At 44.1% G+C, this 27,804-nt stretch overlaps 2 protein-coding genes and 1 pseudogene across 6 annotated transcripts; 2 read left to right on the top strand and 1 right to left on the bottom strand.

Moving 5' to 3' along the window:
* Positions 1–4,559: 4,559 nt before the first annotated feature.
* On the bottom strand, positions 4,560–22,360 carry C4H9orf43 (chromosome 4 C9orf43 homolog). 5 transcript variants are annotated; one of them, XM_055579402.1, is made up of 14 exons: positions 22,265–22,360; positions 18,065–18,217; positions 17,814–17,961; positions 15,592–15,643; positions 13,866–13,957; positions 11,801–11,867; positions 10,538–10,668; positions 9,707–9,857; positions 9,254–9,314; positions 8,926–8,984; positions 8,601–8,688; positions 6,453–6,532; positions 5,143–5,209; positions 4,560–4,928 (listed from the first exon to the last, which is right to left on the bottom strand). In XM_055579402.1, the coding sequence occupies exons 2-14, from the start codon at positions 18,213–18,215 to the stop codon at positions 4,738–4,740; spliced, it is 1,338 nt and encodes a 445-aa protein (XP_055435377.1). In that variant the 5' UTR covers positions 18,216–18,217; positions 22,265–22,360; the 3' UTR covers positions 4,560–4,737. The 5 variants fall into 5 exon arrangements, with proteins under 5 accessions (XP_055435377.1, XP_055435376.1, XP_055435373.1 ...); XM_055579401.1 differs by having other exon boundaries at positions 22,138–22,274; XM_055579398.1 differs by lacking the exon at positions 22,265–22,360 and adding an exon at positions 21,321–22,014.
* On the top strand, positions 22,279–25,018 carry POLE3 (DNA polymerase epsilon 3, accessory subunit). The gene is made up of 4 exons (XM_055579403.1): positions 22,279–22,518; positions 22,619–22,704; positions 23,042–23,160; positions 23,444–25,018. Exons 1-4 carry the CDS (start codon positions 22,453–22,455, stop codon positions 23,614–23,616), a joined length of 444 nt encoding a protein of 147 aa, XP_055435378.1. The 5' UTR covers positions 22,279–22,452; the 3' UTR covers positions 23,617–25,018.
* Positions 25,019–25,160: 142 nt separating this feature from the next.
* LOC129650682 (40S ribosomal protein S21-like) lies at positions 25,161–26,237 on the top strand (annotated as a pseudogene).
* Positions 26,238–27,804: the final 1,567 nt, after the last annotated feature.

The raw sequence follows: 27,804 nt of genomic DNA, 5'->3' as shown, positions 1-27,804 counted from the left end.
TCAAAGGAGCCACGATAGGAGAAGGTCAGAGATGGTCACACAGTCTAGACGAGCGCTCTGTACATCAGAGTTGTTCAGTGACTATTTGTGGACTGAATGAATGAACAATAAATAAATTACAGAATAAGCCATTTACCACTGAATGACAGGCAGAGAAGAGGACATTATTTTTGGAGATCCTTTCCAAGACAGAGCCATCATTTGAAGCCATATAGAAGCAAGCAAAAAATTCAAATTTGTTGGTTTACAACCCCCTAGATTATAAAGGGAGAAATTCTTTTTCTCATCAAGAGAAATTTGGGAAACACAAAGCAATTAGAATAGCCTCAGATCACTTTTGATGTTTCTACCTTCCCAATGCTGCCTCCCTGAGTCTCTGCTCAACTGATAATCCATCAGGATCACCAATAGCCCCCAACTTCTCCAAATCCTAGGCCTCTGTGCATGTTCCAGGATTTTCCACACTCTTGAAATGGTTCTTCCAATGATGCTCTAAATGGTTCAAAAGCTTTATTTGAGTGCCCGATACATGAACTATAAGCTAGGGCTATAAGCATGACAACAACAGACACAGTCCCATCCCTCCTGGAGTTTCCAGTCCCCTTGAACGTTTCAGTCAGATCGCTATGTAAACGATAAAATATGGCTTTCCCTCCATATATTCACAAAGAAGTCTCTTTGACTGTACACACACGGTCTCAGAAATAACCGGAGGCCTCCAGTCTGCAGAAGAGTATCATTTTCATAAGGTGATATCGCCACCTAGTGGTCAAAAACAACTTTACCATTTGATCCAGTAAAATTTCTAGCTTTATTCCTGAGGACTCTCCAAGTCTCTAAAACATTCCCTTTCTCTGTCAAGATAATATAGGGGTTGATTCTCTAACATATAATAAGTACTTAATATTTTTAATTAAATGTATAAACAGGAGAGCAAATGAATTTCATACCTTGGTACCTTATGGCAGTTGAAAATTTACATTTTTTCCCCCTAATTCTTCTGGATTCCAAAGAACCTCTGAACATTTCTGTCTAAAAGCCAGATGCATTTCTGTCCTTAATTCAGCAAACAACTCCTTTAGGTGTGTTTTAATAAACTGATATTTTAAAGGTCATTGCCACCATGAATGAAATCCTGACTCCAAAGGAAGCACTCTGTAACCCAAAATCAATGAAGAACAGAGTCTGTTACCCCAGATGTCAGGACCAATGGCAAAACAAAAGATCGTTCTACAAGGAGGAGAGCATGGACAGAGAATGTCGGAAGATGCTTTCACTGACTCTCTTTCTACACACAGGTCAAACTGAGTCGAGTATCACTGGAAAGTATGCTCAGAAAACCAAGGTGACTCAAAGTGGCCGATCCCTAGCAGAGATCACAAAGAACGTAGAAAAGAACAAAAGAAATCAGAATCTAGTTTCTTAGGAACTCAAAGCTCCAGGACAACAGTCTAACAGGCTCAGGTCCTCTTGTCTGAAGTGAAAGTTGCTCAGTCTGACTCTGCGACCCCTTGGACTATACAGTCCATGGAATTCTCCAGGCCAGAATACTGGAGTGGGTAGCCTTTCCCTTCTCCAGGGGATCTTCTCAACCCAGGGATCAAACCCAGGTCTCCCACATAGCAGGCAGATTCTTTACCATTTGAGCCACCAGGGAAGCCTACTTAAGTACATAAAGTGGATCTCCAACTGATCCTGGAGCCTCCTGGCTGTTAGGCCTTGATTCTCCTGATGCCTGCAGCCCAGATGGTAGGAAAACGGCAGTTAGCAACAGTTACCTGGCTCCTCCTCTCTCAGAACATGGAGAGGCTGAAGCAAAGGCTTCGGGAGGGCTCCTTGCCATCAGTCAGTTCTTTTCTACATGGCCTCATCCTTCCTGTCTGATTAAGATTGTCATCTGTGCATAAAGAGAGGGAACCAGAGAGGCGTCAGAACACAGTGGACTGAAGAGCAAGGACTCGGGTTCTAAGCCCAACCCCCTTCACTTGCCGGCCTTGGATGTCTGGCAAATTACTTAACCTCGCCAGCAAGGCCAGCAGGTACTATTGCGCAGGTGGTTGGCCAACTCTAGGGGTGTTGCTCAAATGGTAATCACCACAGATTTGTTTATCCACTGAAATAATTTAGCAAATAGTTTGTAAAGTGTCTTGAAGGGTCCCTTTCTCTAACTCACACAAAGGTCCTCAAATAGCCTAGCATCAGCCCTGTATTCTGAGCTTCAGTTTCCTAAACCATAAAACGGAGACAATCTCCATCTATCTATAGAGTTGGCCAGAGAACCAATCAAAATAGTGGATATGAAGCACCTTGAAAACTGTAATGTGCTCCGTAGGCTATACTTCTCTATATTCATTTTGTGATTATCCAAATTTGAGGGATTGGCATAACAAAGATGAAACAAGTTTCAGCCTACAATAATTTTTTTCTCTCTTTGAAAAGAGAAGCAAAGGCCAGTATTCAGATAACAATTATTTTCTCAAAATATGTCACAATTCAAAAGGTAACTTTGTACTAACCATCAGGACTTTAATGTGGGAGTTGCTTTACTAAGTAAGCAAAGTAGTTGAATTTGTTTTGAAAGAGTTAGACCTTCTCTGAGTCTTCAGATAAAATGAGTAATTTAAAGCTAAGCCTTGTGCAACCTCAAGCCCCCTACTGACCACTGGAAATGGGGTTTTCTCGGGAAGACAGTTCTGAAGGTAGGCTAAGGAGAAGTGGCAAGATTTATAAATTTTTAAGTTAGCCCACAGGAGTCACTCTGCAAAGCAACATATATTTGAGGAAAAAAATTTCAGAAAAACAGTCCACATAATGCCTCTTGGCTTCTTCTTACTGTGAAGATTCAGCTAAGAATAGTTCAGTCTAGTAACACAAATGAGGTCATATAATTTTGAGTTGTCTCGAAAAAGATGAAGAATTGATAGACAGCAGTTTCAGCTTTCTAATTTGGTCTGTTTTGAGACAATGTTAAAAAAGGAGTTGAATATTTAATCTGCCTTTCTTGGCTGAACTGTATTTAGGGTAACCAAATAATTGATGAGGGGTAAGTTTCTCTTTATAAAAAAAAATTTCTCAGGCCCAGTTTAGAGTTCCACTTCTGGCCTCACAGTACAACGAGCTCCACAAACAGCTCTCCAGTAAAACTAATGAAAATTATTTTGATTTGTTTAAGTCTCTGGAAATGGCTCTAAGAGCATACAACAAATGAAGAAACAGTTGTTCAAGAAAACCTACTGAAGGACAGTCACACAGCTCAAAATAGCCTGGAGTTAAAACTCCCCTCCAGGTCCTCCCTACCATTCCATGCAAAACAAAGAACACTCTCACCAGAAGAAAAATGGATATTAAGGTTGATTACGCCCAGCTCCCAGCTGGTCCAGCCTCTGGCCGATCTCCAAAAGTCCTTGCCCCAGCCATTTAAGAGATAACTACTCCGAACAACCTTGGAGAAGAATAGACCCCCTTAAGACAGTAACTTTCCATATACGTGCCTATATATACTTATTCTTTTCTTAGGTTAGTGCAGCAGCTCGCTAATCTGACTGCTGTCCCTTCTCGCCTCATTAAAGGTGATCTGTAAAGTGCCAGTCTAGTTCTTTTTCTGAACCTTGCATTCTCTAACTCCCTTATCTTACATCTACAAAACTTCGGTGAGAACTGCAAGAGTCTATGGTATGTGAAGGGAAGAGCCTTTCCCCACCTACTCCTTTCCCCCTACTTCAGTGAGATGAGTCTCCTCTAGACTGCTGCAGCCCAAGGACACAGGGCTCCATCCCTCCCTAGTTCTACATCCGAGGGCTACTTTCCAGGAAGAACAGAATGTCATCCTTTCTCATCCTGCCCCTGCCTGTTGCAGAGACTAAGCTCTGGTGAGTACAGCTTAAAGATGGAATCTCTCTTCTTCCATCCAGCCCCTAATTATGGGGAGGAAGCTCGAGCTCGGGAGCAGAACTGCTGAGAATACTGGGGCCCCACCTGCTCTTACCGAAACTCATGGGCGTGGGGCCCAGGCTTTTATAACTCAAACCTAAGACTCTGGGTCCCTGAGAGTTTCAATAATTTTACCTAATTCTTTTACTTAATTTGGAAATTTTCTGTATTAAAAAAGTTTAAGGACAAAAACACTGTAAAAAAATCCTTGCAAAAACCAAGCACAGGGGACCCCGAGACTCTGAAATTTTGAGTCTTTACAAGCATTACTGAAATTTTCCTGCAGACTCAGTAACTCGGGAACTGGATCCTTGGACTCTTTTATGTCAGTCCAAGTCCCCTACCACATGAATAGGAATATGACACGTAACAATGAATGTTATTTGACAGATGCAGATGTTATCCTCAAGACAAACAATTTCCAGAGAATAAAAGGAAAAGCAGCACATTAGGGGTTTCCACAGCCCAAATTCATCTTCCTATAACTAGAAACCTTTCAGCGTTTCAGCGAGGAGATAAAAGTGACCCAGAAACAGAGAAACGTGTCTATTGATAAGCAGCGGCTGTGTTTAATCATTAAAATTACCCTGAGCCCTAAAGGGACAGAAACAATCTAAGTTAGAAAGGGCTTTTTCTCTCTCTCATTTATTTCAGAAGCAAGTAGAAGCAAATGAAGAAAACAGAATCCCTAAGGTCAGACCCTGGCAAGGGCTCCAGGGAGTCGAAGTCCTCGCTCCTTCCTGCCCTCATGTCCAAGGCCGCTGTGCTTGGGAGCCCGAGCATCCTTCCGCCTACACCTCGGACACTTCACTCTGTGCCCGAGGGGTGGGTCTCCTCATCCTCTTCATCTGTGGCCTGAAGAATCCTCAGCAGTTTGAGCTCCGGGTTCCAGCTAATGCTAGAAGCACTCTTTGGGGACTTCATTTGGTCTTCCAGCAAAATCTCCATCTGAGTCTTGATGTCCTTCTTAGTGTATTCTATTTGGGATAATTCGGGACCTAAAAAAAGACCCAGCCATCAACTGCACCTGTAGCCTTCTCCCAATTAACTATGAAAAATGGAAGACAGAAAAGGAAGGGCTGGGGAGCCTGGAGGACTCTTCTGAGGTGTGAGGGTTGTGCCCTCCAGGGAAGTGAACCATCCTGATCAACAGGGTTCTGCTCCCCCTGTCCTCAAGACACTTTCTAAGGTTCCTCCACCCTAGGCTCTTACTCTTCTTACTGCGGGAGGAGTCCAGGGATTTCTTAGCAACGTTTGTCTGTGGTCTCTCTGTGGAATCCTGAAATTGAAAAGTGTAAAGAAACTTGAGTCAGAATTTAGGAAACAAAGGGTTTTTCTAAATGATGCTTTCCTTGGAGAAATTAACGTCTAAGACAGGACAAAATGCCACCATCTGACACTGAAAAGAGAAGCTGTGTCATGGGTTCTTTTGCCCTGCACGCTGACCACGTGAAGCCAGAATGCAGTTTTCCCCAGTCCCAGCAGTTAACTAAGGGTAAACTGCCTCCAAAGGCGTGTGTATGTATTAGTCACCCAGTCATGTCCCACTGTTTGCAATCCCATGGACTGTAGCCCACCAGGCTTCTCTGTCCATAGGATTCTCCAGGCAGGAATACTAGAGTGGGATCCTCCAAGGGATATTTCCAACCCAGGTATCAAACCTGGGCAGCTGCCAGCAGTTCTTCCCATTCCTATAAGCACATGCTGTTCTTACCATTATGCTGCTGCTGCTGCTGCTGCTAAGTCGATTCAGTCGTGTCCGACTCTGTGCGACCCCATAGACGGCAGCCCACCAGGCTCCGCCGTCCCGGGGATTCTCCAGGCAAGAACACTGGAGTGGGTTGCCATTTCCTTCTCCAATGCTTGAAAGTGAAAAGTGATCATCATGAGACAGAGTCAATTTCCTCTCCTCTCGAATCTGAACTGGACTTGCGATTTTTTTTTTTAACAAATAAAATGTGGTAGAAGTGACATGGTTCCAGTTCCAGGCCCATCCCTAGGAAAGTGCCTTCCTGAGATTACTTCTTGGCTGTCAAGAAGCCCAGACTAGACACGTGGAGAGGCCTCATAAAAGAGAACTAAAGACAATTTGGCCAAAGCCCCAGCCCAGCCTCCAGCTGAATGCAGCTGCATGAGTGACCTTAGGCAAGACCAGAAAATTATCCAATCAACCCACAGAATCATGAGAAATAACAAACCACTGTGGTCCCACTTTGGGTGGTTTGTTATACAATAGTAGACAACTAAGGGCTTCCCGGGTGGCACTAGCGGCAAAGAACCTTCCTGCCACTGCAGGAGGCCTAAGAGACGTGGATTCAATCCCTGTCTGCGTCGGAAAGATCCCCTGGAGCAAGGCATGGCAACCCACTCTAGTATTGTTGCCTGGAGAATCCCCATGGACAGAGGAGCCTGGCAGGCTACAATCCACAGCGTCACGGGGTCGGACACGACCAAAGTGTCAGCATGCACACCATAGCCAACCGAAATAGGGCCCTAGCAGGATGTACCTCATACACTCTCACCTGTTTCAAGGTGGGGCCTTCTGTCTTCATCTGCTGCTGCTGCTTTTTGTTGCTTTCCTGACCTCGTAGAGTTTTGCGACCTAGCGACCACAAGATCAATTCAAGTCTCTTATTGGTATTCCACATCCCATTGCTGGGCTTCTAGTTGACCCCTAGTCTACAGGTGACTCCCCAGCCAGGACCTTAGAGGCAGGTCAAAGGGAATGAGGCCCTCTTAAGTTCTATTCGTGATTCTTGTTCGCCTGGGACTGTGACCACATCTATCATAGAATTAGTGAGTAAGGTAAACTGTGTGTTAAAAGATCCAGGATTCCTCAGAGAAACCTAAGGGGCAAGCACCTGTATGTCAGCGTAGCAGAAGGACTCCTAGGTCTATCTGTTCAGTTTATGAATCCTGTTCTTTCTTTCTTGTGCCATCCCTAAGTTACCTATATTGACTTCTGAAAATGAACATCCTCCCACCCCCCAATTTCTAGATCTATGACTCTTTTGTGTCAGATCTTTCCCCCAACTAGTCACAAAATGCACTAATTCTTTCCCTTCTGTTTCTCTTCCTTTAAATGAGCAATTCTTCCAAGCTACCACCAGCAGTATGAGGCTAAAAGGGACAGGCAAACAAGGAAGTCCCTTGCTCCACAGTTGTGCTGGCTCCCTGTCAGCACTGATTCACACCTTAGTTACACGCTGGGGCATTCTGAAAACCACCCAGGCCTGGACCCAACACCATAGAGTGTGATTTTAATAGGTCTAGGGTGCAACACGGGTGTTACGGTTTTGAAAGCTCCTCAGTTGATCTCCGGGTGCCGTCAAGGCAGATCACCACTGCCCACCACTGAGGATAAAGATCAAACATCTCAGCAGGCCATGTCGTCAGCCTGATCCACCTCTCTCCCTTAAATACCCAACCCCACAGCCACAGCAGACTGCTCAGTGCTCCCTGCAGCCACGCTCCTCCAAGACACGTTCACCCAACCCATCCCTGGTCCAGGAATTCTCTTCCGTATCCGGGAAATTCTCACAAATATCCAGGATCCAGTGCAAAAATCACCTCTTCCACGAGGCCTTTCTCAACTCAGAGAGGACAAGCCACTGCTCTAACAACATAATTCAAAAGCCCCACCCAAGCAAAGCTGCTCCTACTGGAGGCACCAGGAAGAGGAACAAGGCACCAGAATGAAACTCAGGGGAGCTGTCAACAGCCTGGATGCCGGGCTAACCTTGAGCAGGTGCCTCCGCGCTGGGCCACAGCCCCAGTGCTGTCTACCTCCCATGTGAAGGTCAGGAGGCTTCTTCGATCTCCAGGTTAGAAGACACTTTTAGTATCAGAGAACAGGATGAGTTGGGAGATAAACCAAGAAAAGCATCCTTCTCAGGAAACACCTCACCCTCACTTTCCCAGTGCCCCACGGTTGGAGGGTGAATTCTGACGATTAAACAGTTAGTTCCTCATCACAGACAACGATGTCCAGTCTATTTAGGGCAGAAGAATCTGCCGCGGTTTAGGGGGATTCTTTCTCCTTGCTTCTCATTCTGCACTCAAACTGAGAAACGTCAGAGGGACCGAGGTAAGTATATCCTTCAGCTCAGACATGATAAGAACTCCAAAAGGGGGAGTCTCTTATCCCTGGCATGAACACTAGAGGAAAGGGACCGCCGGTCAAGAACTAGCCCCCTGCCTCCTGGACAGGACTGGACCGTGAAAGACCCCTGAGACTTCAACCTGTGGCTGAGAAGTGGCTGACTCTGCATCCTTAGAACTCTCCTGGGGCTCTCGTGAGGGGCCCTGGCTCTTCCCGGTCTCACGGGCCAGTGGGCCCTTGAGGCTCTTCTCTTCAATAACCCGGGCTAACTCTTCATCCCCAAACCGCTTCCTTTTCTAAAGTAGGACCTGAGGAGTAAGTGATTCTGACTCATGCTCATGGCCATCTCTCAAATCCCCATGTGAAGCAGACATCTGGCCCAGCTCACTTGCTGAGCAAATATTTGAAGGAAGGCTGGTACATGGTAGACCAGCCAAACCAAAGCATTCCAAGGAGCATTCAAGTGCCTGACAAACTTGGATCCTCAAATGCCAAATGTGTTCAGCTTCTCCTGTCCTCAGCTAGGTCCTGGGATTCTGTCACTCCCAAACCCATATATTCTCCTTACCACAGCGTGGGTCACAAACCACGGCACCTGAATGTTTGTGCGAGGTGTTGTGGCTCCCTGGTTCACTCTTGCATCTCCTTTTAGCCTCCTGAAACCCACATGAGGAGGAGGTGAATTAGGACTTTTGAAAGTGAAGAAATCTTTTCCAAAAGGGTTGAAAAGAAGGCTGTTAGTATAACCACACAGGAACTTTGTATCTACAACCAGCAAACAGGGAGAATCCCATCCCTTGTATAACCCCTTCCTGTTCCAGGCTGCACCCACTTGCTCCAACCCCAAGTGGAAGCGTTCAAGCGTCCCAAGCGTCCCTTCGCTGTCACTCTACCTGTTTCCTAGTGGCTGTCTTCGCCTTCCTCTGTTGCTGCCGCTGCTGCTTCCTATGACCTGGTGACCAGACAGCCAGCTCAGCCCTCTTCTCCCAGACAGCTCCCGCCCTCCCCCTGGGCCGCCTGCTGTGTAGTGAGGCTCTCTCCCCGCTGGTCAGGACCACGCTGGGAGGGGGTGCTTTTTGAAACTGCAGTCTCCTAAGGTCTACAAGTGACCCTGTATGATTGTGGCTGCAAACGTCACTGAGTTGGGACCAAGATCAAATGTAAGAAATGTGGGCAGAGTGGGGATGGTACCTGGAGACCTAGCAGCATCAGAAAACCTACCATCCGTTTTCAGGTTAGAATAGTGTTTCTTCAAATGTTCAGGATATCGCAATGCTGGTTTCTAGAGCAAAAAAAAAGGAAGAAGAAGAGAAAAGAAAAAAGCTCTACTGTAGGTCTTTCTCTTTCCCAAAATGTATCCCCAAATGCCTTTATCCGTCGAGTCCATGAGCACTTTTTTGAGAAGCCCAGTGTGTGCAACATTATACCAGGAGCTCGGGAGAGGGGAAAGGTGTGGGAAGCCAAGTGCAGAAGAAATAGAGAATGCTGCTCTCCTCCAACCTCTCCCTGTACATCCACTTTCACCCACACACAGCCCAGTCCTTCTGTGGCACCTGGATCCAGAGTGGAAGAATAGAAGAGAAAGAAATTAGAAAGCTAAGTCCTCCAGACTTGAGGGCAGGTGAGTTTGGACTTGCACCCAGACATCTTCCCCTGAGGGTCCCTAGCTCTTACTTGTAGGGTGAGACGGTGTACAGATAGATACATCTTAGCAGAAATGGCACTGTTGGGTCGGCTCTTTTCCAAGGGAGGTTTCTTTTTCATCATGGCCAACTGTGTCCGCATCTCTGGATAAAGTATGGTTTTCCCTTTATCCAGCAAGAGGCTGAAGGGGACAGACACAGAGACAGTCAGCAATAGCTTTTCTTGGCTGGGGAGAAAGAGAAGAAAAGGGCCCTATATTTGCAGACATGTCCACCCTGGGCCTTAAAAGGCATGTACCAACAGATGCTCATTCAGTAACGGCTTCCAGATGCAACTATGGCCATAATGGCAGAGTGGATTAAGTTTACTATATGTCGGGCTCATGTGCTTTACACCACTGAATCCTTACCACACCCCAAGGGCAGGTTTGTGATCTTCATTTTGCAAATGAGGAAAATGAAGATTAATAAGGCTAAATAAATTGCGGAAATTCACGAAGGCAAAGAATTTCAATACAAAATTCAAAGGTGGTCTTGCTCCAAACCACATATCCATTCTGTCTTCTGCTTAACCCATAACTCATCTATAAAAAGAACAGTGTGTCTACCCCCCAGTGAAGGTTTAAATGACAGAATATAGGTAGTGTGCTAATTATTAAGTACAGGGCCTGGCAGGTGGTAAGTACTTAAATGGTGGTGATTATCGTCATCATTGCATATGCGTAAGTCCACAAATTCAGGGACCAAGTAGGGGGATGGTTTTCTTCCCTCCCTCCCCAGAAAGAGCACACTGCTTAGACCTTTCTTGGCTTCTAGAGAAAAGAGGATGCTCTGGTTCTCCCACAGCTTACAGGACACTCACTCCTTCAGTAGATCCTGAGGCAACATGTCAAATTGGTTCCATAAAGGTAAGGATTCTGAAATTAGTTGCTCATACAAGTGTGCTGGGGTGGGAGGCGGTATAATTATCCCTGGAAGTTCCAACTTGTGTTTCTGGAAGAGGAACAATAGAAAGAACTCCCTGCAGCACTCTCTTCGATGCCACATTGTCCCACCACCACTCCAGCCTCCCAACACAACGCTGGCGTGGGAGACTCCTTGTTTCCAGACCTACTCCAGCGTCCTCACTCCCTCTACACTACAACCTGCCACATCTTTACCAATCTGGCTCTTCAACCATATTGTTGAAATCAGATCACACAGGGATTGATGGACTTGTTTCATTATTTCCTCCAAAAGGCTCTGAACAAATATTTATTGGCCAACTATGTGCCAGGCAGAGGGCTAGGGCTAGGAATTCAGCAACGAACAAAATGGGCCAAGATACTCTTCTCCTGGATGTAGCAAACTTCCGGCTTTGTGACTTATCCAAGGCTACATTTACCCAATAATTGGTAGAAGTAGCATTAGAAGTACAGGTCCCTGGAGAAGGAAATGGCAACCCACTCTAGTATTCTTGCCTGGGAAATTCCATGGGCAGAGGAGCCCAGCAAGCTAACAGTCCATGAGGTCACAAAGAGTCAGACACGATTTAGTGACTAAACCAACCAACCACCAAAAAAAAAGAAGCATGGGTCCACTGTAACTTCTAGTCTGTTGAAATTCTATTCCCATCACACCAGGGCTTCCCTGGTGGTACAGAGGTTAAAGCATCTGCCTGCAATGCAGGAGACCTGGGTTTGATCCCTGGGTTGGGAAGATCCCTTGGAGAAGGAAATGACAACCCACTCCAGTATTCTTCCTGGAAAATCCCATGGACAGAGGAGCCTGGTGGGCTACAGTCCATGGAATAGCAAAGAGTTGGACAAGACTGAGTGACTTCACTTTTCACTTTCATCACACTGAAAATTAGTTTCTAATCAACCTAAAATTCCCTCTGAATGCCCAGCAGTTGCTCCTAACTTCTCTTCAAGGTGTTCTTTTACCTTCCTACAGGGAGGAGGTAGGGAAAAGACCTAGTTCTTCATTTCTCTGCACAGAAAATGGTTTGGTTATTACACGCCTTCCTTAAGATGGGTTTTATTTTGCAGATGTTGTTCATTTAAAGACAGAATGCGAGAAGGGGGCAAACAAAAATAAACTCTTACAGACGAAGATCAGGAAGATTTGGCCACTTTAAACTTACCCCTGGAGATTTCTTTCTGTTCATATTCCCATCCTGGCTGCAAATAATATGCTTCTCCTCAGCTGGGCTTGAAATAAGAATAACCACAACTTATTCCCAGACATCTTAAGCAGAAGCATAAAGCATATTTATGAATGATGACCATGAAGATTTCTATCCTCCATTCAGTACTCACAGATGGCTGGTTAGGAACTCAAAGGTACCTGCAGTTCAGAGGCTGCTAAAAACAAGAAACCCCCCTCATCTTGCCCTCACATCTAAATTAGGCTCCCCTCCATTCTCTCAAACAATTCAGTTATTTACTTTTATAGTATTAATCCAAATTATAATTATATACTTAGGTGCAGGAATGTTTATAATGTCTGAATCCTACCACCACCATAAGACTCCATGAGGATAGGGACAAAGTATTTAGTTCTTGACTGAATTCCACTGCTTAGCCCAGAGGTGCTCAAATATTTTTTGCTCTGTCATCTTCCTTCTCCTTCTTACCTGGAATACAGATATGATGACTTAAACTCTATCAGTCAACTTAGACTTTGAAACCCCCATGAAGCACCTCAGAAGGTGGGAGCCATGGCCCAAAAAGCTATTAACAGAAGGTGTTCTGGTGTCTGATTACCTCATGGAGCTGAGATACAAGCCATGGACCACCTAACTCTGGGCTTCTTTTATATGAAAGGAAAGAAACCCTTAGAGGTTTTTTGTTTACGCCATATATATTCACACACACACACATACACACAATACACACATACATACATATAAAAGCATTCACAGGATGTTTTTAAAAGAAAATAAAGTCTCATCATCTCTAAACTGAAGATGGCAACCCATTCCAGTGTTCTTGCCTGGAAAATTCCATGGAGGCTACAGTCCATGGGGTTGCAAAGAGTCAGACATGAGTTAGCGACTTGAACAACATGTCTAAACAGTCACTCTAAAAGAATCTGAGAGCCTCAGCAGTCATGAAAGAAAAATCCGTTTCTTCCAAAGATTGTCAACATTAGCAAATCTTTGGACCTTCACCAAGTGATCTTTATCATAGCTGCTTTGTACACAAATTCTATATGCTATTCATTTTGTATCAATGCTCTAGTCCTTAGGCTTGAGACCAAAGATTTGGGTGCTTCACTGAAAACTTTTACTAGTTGCTGATGACTAACAATAAAAACTGATAGAAGGCATCTGTTTCTTAATAAACCTCACAAATACATTGGGCCCTATCTTGTATGCTATTTACAGACAAGTAGCCTGGAAAATCCCATGGATGGAGGAGCCTGGAAGGCTGCAGTCCATGGGGTCGCTGAGGGTTGGACACGACTGAATGACTTCCCTTTCACTTTTCACTTTCATGCACTGGAGAAGGAAATGGCAACCCACTCTAGTGTTCTTGCCTGGAGAATCCCAGGGACAGGGGAGCCTGGTGGGCTGCCATCTATGGGGTCGCACAGAGTTGGACACGACTGAAGTGACTTAGCAGCAGCAGCAGAATTTGATGTAGAAAAGTCCAAAGCATGAATCTCAAAGTGCACTAACAAGAATTCCAGGGCAGCATTTATGGCTTCCCTGGTAGCTCAGTTGGTAAAGAATCCACCTGCAATGCAACCCTAACCCTAACCCTAATGCAGGAGACCCTGGTTCAATTCCTGGGTCAGGAAGAGCCGCTGGAGAAGGGATAGGCCACCCACTCCAGTATTCCTGGGCTTCCCTTGTAGTTCAGCTGGTAAAGAATCTGCCTGCAATGTGGGAGACCTGGGTTCTATCCCTGGGTTGGGAAGATCCCCTGGAGAAGGGAAAGGCTACCCACTCCAGTATTCTGGCCTGGAGAGTTCCATGGACTCTACAGTCCATGGGGTCACAAAGAGTTGGACATGAATGAGCAACTTTCACATCACTTCAAGAGGTAAATGCAAGAGGCCATGGCCTTCTGCTCTGCTTGACCTCCTCCTTCATGCAAATAGGTAGCTAAAAAGGAGTTCACAGAGAGAAGGCTGGCAGAAGACAGTAGGCATTTGTAGAACACAAGAGTTGAAGACTCCCAAGTTCTCAACATGATACTCACCTCACATGCTTCTCTGGGATCCAGATGACATCCATATTTCCTACATCTTGAGGACAAGGAAGCTTTGTCTCATTCAAATTCAGCACTGATAGCTAAGAGAAAAATATAAAACCTATGTATGGCTTAAAGGTACCACTCCTGATGGTATTCAGTACCAGGCTAAGGAATGAATCATCATGCTAACCAAAAAGGTATGGTGGTTCAGAAGATGATTAAAAAAAAATAGAATAAAATAAACATTTCTTATCCCAAAAATAGCTTCATAATATTCCTTCGAGAAACCAAGCTATCAGGAAAGGTACTCTGCAAGAGTGAGCACTGATGAGTGAATGGTCTCACCAGCCTCCCTGTGACATTAGGGTGGCATTTAGCAACTCCCAACCCCACCTCATAGAAGGACACCTTGGGGCTTACCCAAGGGAACACTACTTATTCTGCCCACTGCACTCCAAAAACTAAGATCCCCTGCAGATAAAACAACACAATCTGGGAGCAGGGAGAGAACCGAAAGAAGCAGAAGCAAGTTTTTCTCTTTTATAGCCTGTCTACAATTACAAGCATCTACATAAAAGTTAAAGTCATAATTTTTTTTTCACATTTTGCTATTTAGGACACTAGATTAATAAGGAAAGTTTATAAATCATCTAGTCTGTACCCCTAGCAGGAGTCATGCAGGAAAAAAACTATTAAAAATAGGTTGTCCCCATGAAAAGAAACTGACCGACTTGGGGGAACAGAGGAGATATTTGGGGCACATGCATTTTGAATTTAGAACCATATACATGTATTATCCTAGACAAACAATTAATTTAAAAACTAATTTAATCTAACACTCTCATTCTGAAGAGGCCAAAGAGGTAAGTGATTTGTTCACTCATCTATCCAAACCCATCTACCCTCCCTCGGTTCTTACACTCTCCACCACGTGACACTGAAAAGTGAAGGATCTCATAGGAAAAAATAAACGGCATCCAGGAGGACTGCAAAGAATAGCAAATCTCTACTGTAGACAAGCAGAAGGGTTTTTTCTTCTTAAAATATAGCTCTTTTCTTAACTAGCTGTGCTTTTGAAAAAATCACTTCCTATCTGGGCCTCAGTTTCCTCAACTGTGAGATAAATGAGACAGACCACAGAAACAGTTTTCAAACTGCAGTTGTAACTTATTCATAGGTCACAAAATCAAATTTTGTGAATCACAGCCTACACTGTTTTAAAATGAAAGAGAAAAGGATAGAAACTTTCACAGTATAGTGTAACTTACAGTTAGGGTGAAGACTGTCCCATGGTATTTTATTGTAAAATGTATTTCTTACCATAAGTGATAGCTAAAAAAGTTTTAAAATCATGAGTATAGCCGATCTTGAGGCTCATTTTAGGTCTGACATTCCAGCATTCTAATTTCCCTGTATTATGAGATGACAGTAGCTGAACACGCTGTATACAGGAGAGATAGAAAATTCTTAACTATGGAAAACTGCCACAAATAAATATCACTAGGTCTGGGATTTCTAGAAACAGTATAACATGTAAAAACATGAGCACAGAGTCTAGTAGTAAGGGCTACTAGACTAATAGTAAGGGCTAATAGTAAGGGCTCAGTAGTAGGTAGTTATCATCGTCATTATTCGGATTACAGTCATCCTCAATGTTAAATAAAGGCAACATTTTATTCCCAGTAGTAAAGAGAAAATGCTGAGGAAATACCTTTTTTAATCTGTGACTTACTTTGGGAGATCTATCAGCACGGTTCATTAAGTCTCTGTCAGGTAAATCCTTCCTAAAAAATGAGTTTCCAAACATGAAACAGAGTCACAAAAGACTTACTGGGATGATAAAGTTCGTGCTATGAGGAAAAGCTCCTACTTATCTACAGAAAACCTTGGACTTAATACCTACCAAATGAATGTCAGGTCTTATCATCTTCTTAAGTTTTGCTTGTTTGTTTTTCCTTGAACAACTTCTAGACATTGCACATTGCAAAACCTTCATAACTATTTGTTGCATCAAACTGAATTCCTAGCCTACGCCTTTCTCCAACTACAAACAGTTACATAACCATCAGTAAAAATTTAATCAGTAATTTTGACAGAGATGTTAAAAAACATGCTGCGCTGCGCTTAGTCGCTCAGTTGTGTCCAACTCTGTGACCCCACGGACTGTAGCCCACCAGGCTCCTCTGTCCGTGGGGATTCTCCAGGCAACAACACTGGGGTGGACTGCCACGTCTGTCAGGGAATGTTTAACAGGAGGATTCCTACGTGCTGTTTCTCACAAGTCCTTTGTTTCTTTTCAAGCGGAGCAGAATGCTGCTCCCAGGAACCAGGGTCATTGTGTGAGACAGGCTTGAGTCTCCTTTAGTAAACATTCTCTTCACGACAAAACTGCTTAGTCTCGATCCCCTTTCTTGAGATATGGATGGTCTTCTGACCTTGTGGCAATTATTAATTCCTTGTTCCCTTGGTAACGGTTGTTATACGCTTGGTTTTCTGATCTTTATCATTGACGAAAGAAACTTCTTATACTATAGCCTATATACACACACAGAAAAATCATTAAAGCACCTTTGCTCCATCAGAGCTTGGGTCCCTGTATCTTTCTTTCTTTCTTTCTCTCTCTCTCTCCGGCTGATTCCTTGGAGCACAGAGACCTGTCTTGTTCACTCTCCTGCCGGGCTTCTAAGACTCTCTCGAGAAGGCGCCCTGTGCCTTCACCCCATCTCGAGAGGGCGCCCCTTGCCTTCATGAGAGATGCAAGTCCTGTGTCAAGGACTTTATTGGTTTTCTGCGTAAACCAGGGAGTATCAGCCTCTTTCTCTCTTTCACTTTGTTATTGCCGCCTCCAGACCGCCAGGTCCCGGTCCATTAAAGGACCCCAACACACATTCTCCTCCAGGGGATCTCCCCAACCCCAAGATTGATCCCAGGTCTTCCTCACTGCAGGTAGATTCTTTACCATCTGAGCTACCAGGGAAACCAATAAACAAAATGTGGGGCTTCCCTGGTGGCTCAGTGGTAAAGAATCCACTTGCCAATGCAGGAGAACCAGATTCAATCTCTGATCCGGGAAGATTCCACATGCCAAGGAGCAACTAAGCCCATGCACCACAACCACTGAGCCTGGGCTCTAGGGCCCAGGAGCTACAGCTAACGAAGCCCATACGCCCTAGAGCCCATACTCCACAACAATAAAAACCACTGCAACGAGAAGCTCACATACCGCAACTAGAAAGCAGCCCCCAGTTGTCACAACTAGAGAAAAGCTCGTCCAGCAAAGAAGACCTAGCACAGCCAAATAAATCAATAAATAATTTTTTTAATGTGGCACTGACATACAATGGAACATTTTTCAGCCTTAAAAAGGCATGAGGTTCATTCATGTGACAACATCAATGAAGCTTGAAAACATTATCTAAGGTGAAATACGCTAAACACAAAAGAACAAATATTGTATGAGTCCACTTACATGAGGTACCTAGAACAGGCAAATGCATAGAGGCGAAAAGAAAAACACACTAGAGATCACCAGGGAGTAGAGGGAGGAGGGAAAGGAGAGTTATTCTTTAACCAACTCCTACAAGACAAGCAAGAATACTTTCTGTTTCCCACACTGCCTACTCATTACTCCTTTAAGTGAACTGCTAAAGGGTTTGTTTGTCTTGTTGGGTGGTGGGTCGGGGGTGCTGGGGTGGGTGGTTGTTTGTGGGTGTTTTTTTGGCTATCCCACGTGGTTTCCCACGTGGTTTGTGGAATCTTAATTCCCTGACCAGGGATTGAACCCCAGGCCACAGCAGTGAAAGTGCCAAGTTCCACCCCCTGGGCCTCCAGGGCATTTCTCATTAATGCTTTGTTTTTAATCTGGCTTTCTCAAAGTTCAGTACATAGGCAAAGAAAGTTAACCCACAATTTTGAGGTATTAAGCCGTTTAAGGAAGATTCCACGATTATTTACCTGCCTTCAAACTTGGAGTCAAACTTTGAACTCAATAGTGAACGAGCCTTTGTGAAGGTAAATCCTGGTAAGTGACGCCGACAAATAACTCCCTTGGCCGGGAAGCAGGAATCTGCGATGTTTACAATGGTAAGCACTGGGAGCTTGTCTGAAAGACCAGACCAGAAGAAAACATACAACATGGCATGAGGGAGCCAAATAGAAACAATTCAAGGATCTTGTAAGGGAGGAGACAGGGCTGGCTAATTCACCTTCAGCATCCAGAAAAGATTTGGAGGAGGAGTCCAGAAGTCGAGGGTGGCCCCTCTCAATCCGGCGGATAGTTGCCCAGCATTGTGGATGCTGACAGCCAGCCAGGTCACAGGTGGTTTCATCCCACTGGCTTTTATCTGGCAAATCCATATCTACAAATGGTTTAGGACAAAAGCCAGTCTTGCAGCTTTCTAGCCCTCTGGAGAAACCACCACCATATAATTAGGGAATATTACTACCCCATGGATTGTGGTAGGCTACAATCCATGGGGTCGCAAAGAGTCAGACATGACTGAGCGACTTCACTTTCACATACATTAGCTAGTCCAAGTATTAATTTGGACTCAAAGCATAAAATGTTTTTATTGAATCATATTGATAAACAGGGGTTACAGGATAGTTAAGAATGGGGTACCATGAAAGTATGAAAATCTCAGCATGGAATAGAGTGACAAGAATTTGGATTCAGACTGACTTCAGAAGGCCTCCCAATTGGCCATTTAATTAATAGCTGAGTGACCTGAGATTTAACCAATCTGAGCTTCAGTTTCCTTAGCTGCAAAATGAGGAAAAGCCTATTTCACAGATCAGATCAGATCAGATCAGTCGCTCAGTCGTGTCCGACTCTTTGCGACCCCGTGAATCGCAGCATGCCAGGCCTCCCTGTCCATCACCAACTCCCAGAGTTCACCCAGACTCACGTCCATCGAGTCAGTGATGCCATCCAGCATCTCATCCTCTGTCGTCCCCTCCTCCTCCTGCCCCCAATCCCTCCCAGCATCAGAGTCTTTTCCAATGAGTCAACTCTTCACATGAGGTGGCCAAAGTACTGGAATTTCAGCTTTAGCATCAGTCCTTCCAAAGAAATCCCAGGGCTGATCAGGGTCACTACAATTAGTTAATGGATATTAACAGGTCTGGCAAACAGTTCAAAATAATTATTAACATCCTTTCCTTTCCCCTTTCATTAACCATTAGGCAGAGGATGCCCCAATCTCCAAAAAGCCTTATCAAATTATAACCAATGTACATAGGACCTGAATATCCACAAATAATTGTATACACAGGGGCTTCTGGAACCAATTCCCTGTGGGTAACATATCACAGGACAGATAAGTCACAGAAGTGCTTTAGATGGCTCAAATCTTTAGAAGAGATGCTTCATTTTTCAATATGGTCCATTTTTCAATATGCTCCAGTTCTCATACAGGCAGCTAAAGTGCCCACCAGAAATGAATGGGTTTGCTGAAACAGCAAGTCAGTCGACTCAGAAGTTGGATCAGAAGCCACTAGCTTTTTATTTACTGGCTCTATGGTCTTTGGCAAGTGAATTCACCTCTCTCAGCCTGTTTCCTCATATAAAGTAGGAAAAGGGAAATCCCTAAGTAGGATTGCAGAAGCATTAAATGAGGTAATGTACTTTTATGTATGATATATAACAGGTACTCAATAAATGTTATCTTTCTCCCTCTAGAAATGTTTTAGGCAATCACTACCACCAGATCCTTAATCACTTTTTTTAAGGAGAGTGTCCATTTCTTCTTTCTTTTACTCAAAACAATTATTTGACTATCAAATATGTGAGGGGACCTGTTATGAGCACTGAGAACAATAATGAACAAAATAAGTCTCTGTTCTAAACAGCTTATAATTTAAACCAAAGACAACAAACTAGTAGCCTGGAATTGCACCTGACCAGTGGCCACAGGACTGGAAAAGGTCAGTTTTCATTCCAATCCCAAAGAAAGGCAATGCCGAAGAATGTTCTAACTACCGCACAATTGCACTCATCTCACACACTAGTAAAGTAATGCTCAAAATTCTCCAAGCCAGGCTTCAGCAATACGTGAACCGTGAACTTCCTGATGTTCAAGCTGGTTTTAGAAAAGGCAGAGGAACCAGAGATCAAATTGCCAACATCCGCTGGATCGTGGAAAAAGCAAGAGAGTTCCAGAAAAACATCTATTTCTGCTTTATTGACTATGCCAAAGCCTTTGACTGTGTGGATCACAATAAACTGTGGAAAATTCTGAAAGAGATGGGAATACCGACCACCTGATCTGCCTCTTGAGAAATTTGTATGCAGGTCAGGAAGCAACACTTAGAACTGGACATGGAACAACAGACTGGTTCCAAATAGGAAAAGGAGTACGTCAAGGCTGTATATTGTCACCCTGCTTATTTAACTTATATGCAGAGTACATCATGAGAAACGCTGGACTGGAAGAAACACAAGCTGGAATCAAGACTGTCGGGAGAAATATCAATAACCTCAGATATGCAGATGACACCACCCTTATGGCAGAAAGTGAAGAGGAACTAAAAAGCCTCTTGATGAAAGTGAAAGTGGAGAGTGAAAAAGTTGGCTTAAAGCTCAACATTCAGAAAATGAAGATCATGGCATCCGGTCCCATCACTTCATGGGAAATAGATGGGGAAACAGTGGAAATAGTGTCAGACTTTATTTTTGGGGACTCCAAAATCACTACAGATGGTGACTGCAGCCATGAAATTAAAAGACGCTTACTCTTTGGAAGAAAAGTTATGACTAACCTAGATAGCATATTGAAAAGCAGAGACATTACTTTGCCAACAAAGGTCCATCTAGTCAAGGCTATGGTTTTTCCTGTGGTCATGTATGGATGTGAGAGTTGGACTGAAGAGTTGTGAAGAAGGCTGAGCGCCGAAGAATTGATGCTTTTGAACTGTGGTGTTGGAGAAGACTCTTGGACTGCAAGGAGATCCAACCAGTCCATTGTGAAGGTGATCAGCCCTGGGATTTCTTTGGAAGGAATGATGCTAAAGCTGAAACTCCAGTACTTTGGCCACCTCATGCGAAGAGTTGCTCATTGGAAAAGACTCTGATGCTGGGAGGGATTGGGGGCAGGAGGAGAAGGGGACGACAGAGGATGAGATGGCTGGATGGCATCACTGACTCGATGGACGTGAGTCTGAGTGAACTCTGGGAGTTGGTGATGGACAGGGAGGCCTGGCATGCTGCGATTCATGGGGTCGCAAAGAGTCGGACACGACTGAGCAACTGAACTGAACTATGACTTGTTTTGTTTCGCCTACACTTTGAGCCATTACTTAAAAATGGAAATAGTCCATATAATGTCCAGATTTCCGGCTCCTCTTAAAGATCAAAATATCTAACAACACAGAAGCCCAATTCCAACCACAGAGCACCTGGCTGGAGCTGAGCACTTCCTAACATCTTTAAACCAGGTGTATTCTATCCAAGTGGAGACTTACCCCACCAAACTCTATCATCTGTATCTGAAGCAGTTTCAGTTGCCATTTATCACCGCTTTTGCTGCTCTTTTTCTTATAACAGACAAATAGTTCTCTGTGCTCATCTCTCTAACACAAACAGGAAAACTAAAAGTGACCTGAAATAGCAAGTTTCAAGGGAAAAAAAAAGAAACAATTTCTGCTCAGTGAGCGTGAGGACAATTTCTACATATGTAATAGAAAAATGATAGAACTTAAAAAGCCACTGCAAAACCATGAAAAATATTTTTGGCTAGGAAAGATGCACGATGAACAATTCAATGAAACAAAAAACAAATACAACTGTAACAGGGTTTGTTTTTGAATGCTTATGTAATGTTACGTTACTCTTACAAACGGCTGGGTGTTGCCCTTTTGTTACCCAACCAGCCCGAATTGAGCCCAGAGGTCTAGTCATGCCTGTGTCGATGTTGCCAGCTTTAGCACCATGCTGGCAAAGTAGTTTGTATTAAAAAACTTTAGGTAACAGCTATCCTTAATACCAGTATTACAAAGTTGAGAAGGCTAAAAAGATTAGTGGGAGAATGCGGCAACAGACAGCCGCGATTCCTCGAAACCAAAGCAGAAACCAAGTTATTAGCACGCCAAGGCCCGCGGGAAGTCGCAGCTCCAGACGAGCTAAGCAGTGGGCGAGGAGCCCCGCCTCTCGTCCGAAGGAGCCCCGCCCCGCCGGCTCAGTCCACGCCTCCGTCTCCCACGCTAGGCGCCCGGCCGCTCCGTCGCCAGGCAGCGGCGCAAAGCACTATGGGGAAGGAACGGAAGCCCCAGTGAGCCATACTTAATTTCTAGATGTGATGGAGGGGTGAAGCAGGGAAACGAGCCTGGGAAGGGACGCCAGGTGCCTGTGAGGCCGGACGAAAGGCCCTCGGGCCAAAACCATCGCAGCGTGGGAAGTTCGGACGCACCGGCCACTGGAGGCGGAGGCGGGGCTGCGGGAGGAAGGCGGCTCTGGCGCGCGGGGCACTGTGGGACACGTTGTAGGCAACGTGGGGTGGGACGGAAGCCTCGCTGGGTCAGACCGTGGCGACGCGGGAAGTCCGGACGCCGTGGCGGCCAGAAGAGGAGGTCGCAGGCACGGTCCCCGGCCGCGACCATGGCGGAGAGGCCCGAGGACTTAAACCTGCCCAATGCCGTCATCACCAGAATCATCAAGGAGGCGGTAAGCAGCTCCAGCTGGCGGCCGGACCAGGAGCGGATGAGCGGGCAGTGGGAAACAGGTGCTGGGCCGGTAGCTTTGCTCACCCTCGCTTTTCTCACAGCTCCCGGACGGTGTCAACATCTCCAAGGAGGCCCGGAGCGCCATCTCCCGCGCCGCCAGCGTCTTCGTGCTGTACGCCACATCCTGGTAAGGCGGGCAGACTTAGCCGAAGCTTAGCTGGGCTAAAGCCTAAGGAGGCGTAAAGAGAGCCACCTGATTTGGAGTTCGTAACCTGGACTCCGCAAATCCCGATAATTATGTTCTATCTCAATGGAGCGAGGTTCCGAGCCCTCGTTCTAGATCTTGAAATCTCTGAAACAAAATAAGACAATTACTTTAACCCTTTTGTATAGGGAAGGGTGGGACTTACCATGTCACAAATATCCATGCAGGCTTTCCTGTTCCACCTTTGGGTGCTCCTTTTCCCACCCACACCATACGCGGCAAGAGCGCATCTGACAGCCCTTAATCTTTCTTCTTTCAGTGCCAACAACTTTGCGATGAAAGGGAAACGCAAGACACTGAATGCCAGCGATGTGCTGTCAGCCATGGAGGAGATGGAGTTTCAGCGGTTCGTAACCCCGTTAAAAGAAGCTCTGGAAGGTAACTGCGTTTTCGTCTTCTTGAACATCCAAGTCGATGTTCATCCTAAATGACTGCTCATTGAGGCCCTGAGATTTTATCAACTTGAGTTTCTTTTTTAAAAAGTCCAGTAGCAAGTACTGGATGCGACTCAAATGGCAGGCACCACCTCATTATCTGTTTGGTGATGCTGGGCAGATTATTTTTCCTTTTGTATCTCAGCTTTTCCAGTTACCCAGTTGAGTTAGCTGCTGCTGTCTGTCTGGTTCAGCCTTGCTTCCTAACCTCCTCTTTATCCTTACAGCTTATAGGAGGGAGCAAAAAGGCAAGAAGGAAGCTTCAGAGCAGAAGAAGAAGGACAAAGACAAAAAAACAGATTCAGAAGAGCAGGACAAGAGCAGGGATGAGGACAATGATGAAGACGAGGAAAGGCTGGAGGAAGAAGAACAGAATGAAGAGGAGGAAGTGGACAACTGAGGAGAATGGGGAGATGCCCCTTGGAAGGAATCACGTGAAAACCTGGTACATGTTTGTGTGAAGCTTTTTCCGGCTGGGCAGAGTAGTCTTAGGCAGAAGAGCCTGAGAAGATTGAAATAAAAACTGAATTATCATCAGGATTATCATCAAAGCCAGTGCTTCCCAGACTCAGAGCATCTGCGTAGCAGAATCCTGTTTTGCTTAATCAGTCTCAAGGTTATAACTTTTTGGCAAGAGGGATTCTGAATGGCTAATTTAATTGGTCAGTTTGATCTCTTTTGTTTACATACACATATAGTTAGGCAATTGTTGACCCCCAGTTCCCTCCCTGCCCCCCAGAAAAGTAATAACAACTTCCATGCTGCCAACTGTGTCCCAAATCACAGAGGCAGTAAAGGCTCAGGAAAAATTGGGGTTTGATCACAGTCAACCTATTTGATTATACAGTATTTGGTAATACTAGCTTATTTCAAGTGATCAGAATGGCTTAGCTTTAGGAAACTACTAAAAAGGTTGACGAGAACAATGAAACCTGCTGTTTCTTCACTTGACAGTAACATTAATTGAATTTTGTTTTCTACAGACCCACTTGGCCTAGAGCCCTTCTATATTGCCTGTAGGCGTGTAACCTGCTTGGGAGGCTACCTTCTAGGCACATATTGTTTTTAAATCCAGAGTAGAATTAGTTAAGCAAGGTTGCCAATGTCTTACTCTTATAAAACAGATGGTTTAGTGTTAAATACACCTCACTGCCTGCCGCTGTACAGCTTCAGGATTTGTCATCACCTCCTGGAAGGTATAAAATTCCAGGTTTTCGTGTCCCGTAGTCCATCTTCCAGATTTGTGACTATGGCTTTTCGTTTTTCCAATTCATGACAAGTTCCGAACTTTATTTCTTTTAGGCACAACTTTCTCCCTCTGTGCTTCTCACCACCTGTCTCTGTCCTGCCTCTCCTCTGCTCCCCATTCCCACTTTCTCGGTCCCTCTTTTTTTAACTTCTGCCAACCCAGGAACTTGGATGACCTGCAGTATCCAGAGTATGGGTTCCTCTGATTCCCTAGTTCTAATCTCATGTCTTAAAACTGATTTTGTAAACCTCTTTGACCCATGAGGGAAATCTGATGGTGCTCAGGAATTTAATTCCTCCCCTAACCCATCCCCTTTAACTGCTTGTAAGTATCTCTGTTGACCTTTCCAGGTTTTCTTCTCTTTCCATTTGGTACTCCAAGCACTTTTTTGTTGGTCTCTTTAAGTTGAGTGCTTGGAGATTGAAAGGTAGTGAAGTGTAGTTTGACACTGTTGATTTGTTAAATGAATACAGTGGAAAGTTTGTTGATAATTGAGTGAAGAATATTGAGAAAATTATAATGCTTTGTATAATAAAAAACATTATTGTTAAAAGTGATGACTCCTCTATCATCCGTCTTGTTGATACAAGTGTGCTTTGGGGGAGGACCACGGACTATGTACTATATAGTTCTTGTGGTGTGAATTGGGCCAGATCCTTGTAAATACGGGCTCTTGCATCACCTTGGACCACCAGCAGATGTTGGTGGTTAACAGGTAAGGGTGCTGCTCTTCAACCACAGTGAGAGCTTTCCATGGCTCTGCTGGGCACCCTATACATACTAGATGCAAACATTTATTGAATCCCTGCTATGTGTCTGGCAGTGTTCAAACTGCTATCAAGTATTAACTCTTAAACCCTATGAAGGACCTAACTGCTGTTAGCTCCATGATTTCAACTGTAACACCATATTACCTCTGATCTATATAGCTGTTTCAAAGCATTTTTCATACAAACACAACCCCAGTGGCTTTTCCTTCTCCACAGCAGAAACATCCCTTTTTTTTTTTTCCTGCTCTCACATTTATATTTGTATGAAAGACAAAGTTATTCAATGTATATTTGTTTCTTATTTCTCCCTTGCAGTTTATATCGATGATATATCTCTAACAGCTATAAGGTGACAGTATTACGTCTCTGGGAAAACAGCATACACTGAGTCCTTCATAGTTGGTTACTGTACAAGTTTTTTTATTTTTTTTAATACACTAAAGTGCAGTTTTTTCATCTCTAAATTGGCAGTATAATACCTATCTTGAAAGAATTTTAAGATATAATAGAAGATTCTTAAACAGTGGCATATACACAATAAGGCCTTGTTTTTATCTTTTTCTCTTCTGTACACACGTTCATTTCCCTTTGAATTAACAGATTCTGAATTGGAAAGAAATCATTTTTGTAAGAAGCACTGAGATTCTTTGAAAGAATCAGTGAAACTAGGTGGGCTGGTGTCCGGGCAGGGGGGACAGCACAGGGCCCGAGACACTCACTCAACATGCAGAACGCCTGAAAGTTCGTGGATCTGTATGTGCTGTGGAACCATATCATTGGCGCCAAGGACCCATGCGTCCATCCAGATGAACGTGACTGAGGTTGACAAGGTGACAGGCAGGTTCAACAGCCAGTTTAAAACCTCTATCTGCAGGGCCATTCGCAGGATGGGCGAGTCAGATGACTCCATTCTCCAGCTGGCCAAGGCTGACGACATCATCTCAAAGAACTTCTGACTAGAGATGATCCGGGACATGGAATATCTGTTATAAATAAATAGTGAAAACCTAAAAAAAAAAAAAAAGAATCGATGAAACTGATAATCTTGTCTAAGATAATTAGTTTTCTTTCATACTAGTAGACTAAGAAAAATGTAAAATCTGGATACATACACAACATAACATTTGTACTCTGATGAAATTAAAGACTAATCCCTGTAGCTTCCGAGAGACATCAGAGGCACTGTCGTCAAGTATTTGTTTTTGGAGCAGAATTCAAACTAAATTTCAAGTTTCAGTTTGCTCATTCTATGTCAATATATTCATTTCTAATTATATAATTTAATTTTTAAAATTTAGGTAATATTGATTTCTAACAAATTTCATAAAAAATAGTTTAGTGGGGTCTTGGTTTTGTTTGTTTTTATTTTTATTTAGTAAGTACAGTATACATACAAAAAGTACAAATAAGAGTAGAGTTTTGTAAATTTTCACAAACAACACATTCATGAAACACACTGAGATCAATAAACAACACGACCAGCACTCTAAAAAAGTCTTTGATTTCCCTTCTCATTATTCCCTGTCTACCCAGTAGTAGTCACGATCCTGACTCCCAGCACAGATTGATTTTGCCTGGGTTTCTGCTTCATATAAACGAAATCATGCAATATGTTCTCTTGTGTCTGACTCCTTTTGTTCAACATTATATTTAAGATTTATATTGTTGCATTCACAGTACTTTTTAAGAGTACTGTTAAGAGTAACAGATTAAGGTAGAATTATATTTTAAAGGCTGCAGGAAGTGGAAACAGGTCTGTCAGCCAAGAATAAGAGATAAAGGGGCTTCCCTGGTGGACCAGTGGTTAAGACTGAGCTCTCAAATCAGGGGGCACAGGTTTCATCTCTGGGGGGCAAATAAGATCCCACATGAGACATGGAAAAAATAGATTATACTAAACAGCAAAAGACATGGGGGAAAATATATTAAAATTTCCACCCTGTGATTACCTCTATGAAGGAGGCTTCCCAGGTGGTGCTAGTGGTAAAGAATCCTGCTGCCAATGCAAGAGATTCGAGTTTGATCCCTGGATCGGAAGATCCCATAGAGTAGGAAATGGCAACCAACTCCAGTACTCGTGCCTGGAAAATTCCATGGACAGAGGAGACTGGCAGGCTATAGTCTACAGGGCCGCAAAGGGTCAGACACAACTGAGTGACTGAACACACCTCTATGAGTTGAAGGAGTATGGTAAACACGTATTGAGAAATCCTAGTGGTGACATGGGGCAAATTAATCTCTTGGCAATTGTTTTCCCAATCTATAAAATGAAGATAATAACATAGTTGTCATCAAATGTAGATAAGTGAATGTAAAACGTATGGTACTGTCCCTGGACTCTTTAATGCACAAAAAACATTACTTTCTTTCCACCACCACCTTCCTTATTTGAACACAGATCAGAACTAAGCAGTATCATATTCTCCCAACTTTAAGCCTCTCTGTCTCTTAGACTTTGAATATAAAGAGGTATAAAACAGGTTTGGAGTACAGATTTTGATAAATAAAACCTGAGAGTAAGTGTAATACAACCCACTGGCATCCTTCACAGATCAAAGTCAACAGTTCA

Source organism: Bubalus kerabau, chromosome 4 (assembly GCF_029407905.1).
Source record: "Bubalus kerabau isolate K-KA32 ecotype Philippines breed swamp buffalo chromosome 4, PCC_UOA_SB_1v2, whole genome shotgun sequence".
NCBI classification, from domain to species: domain Eukaryota; kingdom Metazoa; phylum Chordata; class Mammalia; order Artiodactyla; family Bovidae; genus Bubalus; species Bubalus kerabau.
The sequence above is the reverse complement of the archived record's forward strand: the minus strand, read 5'-3'. Positions and strand labels throughout refer to the sequence as shown.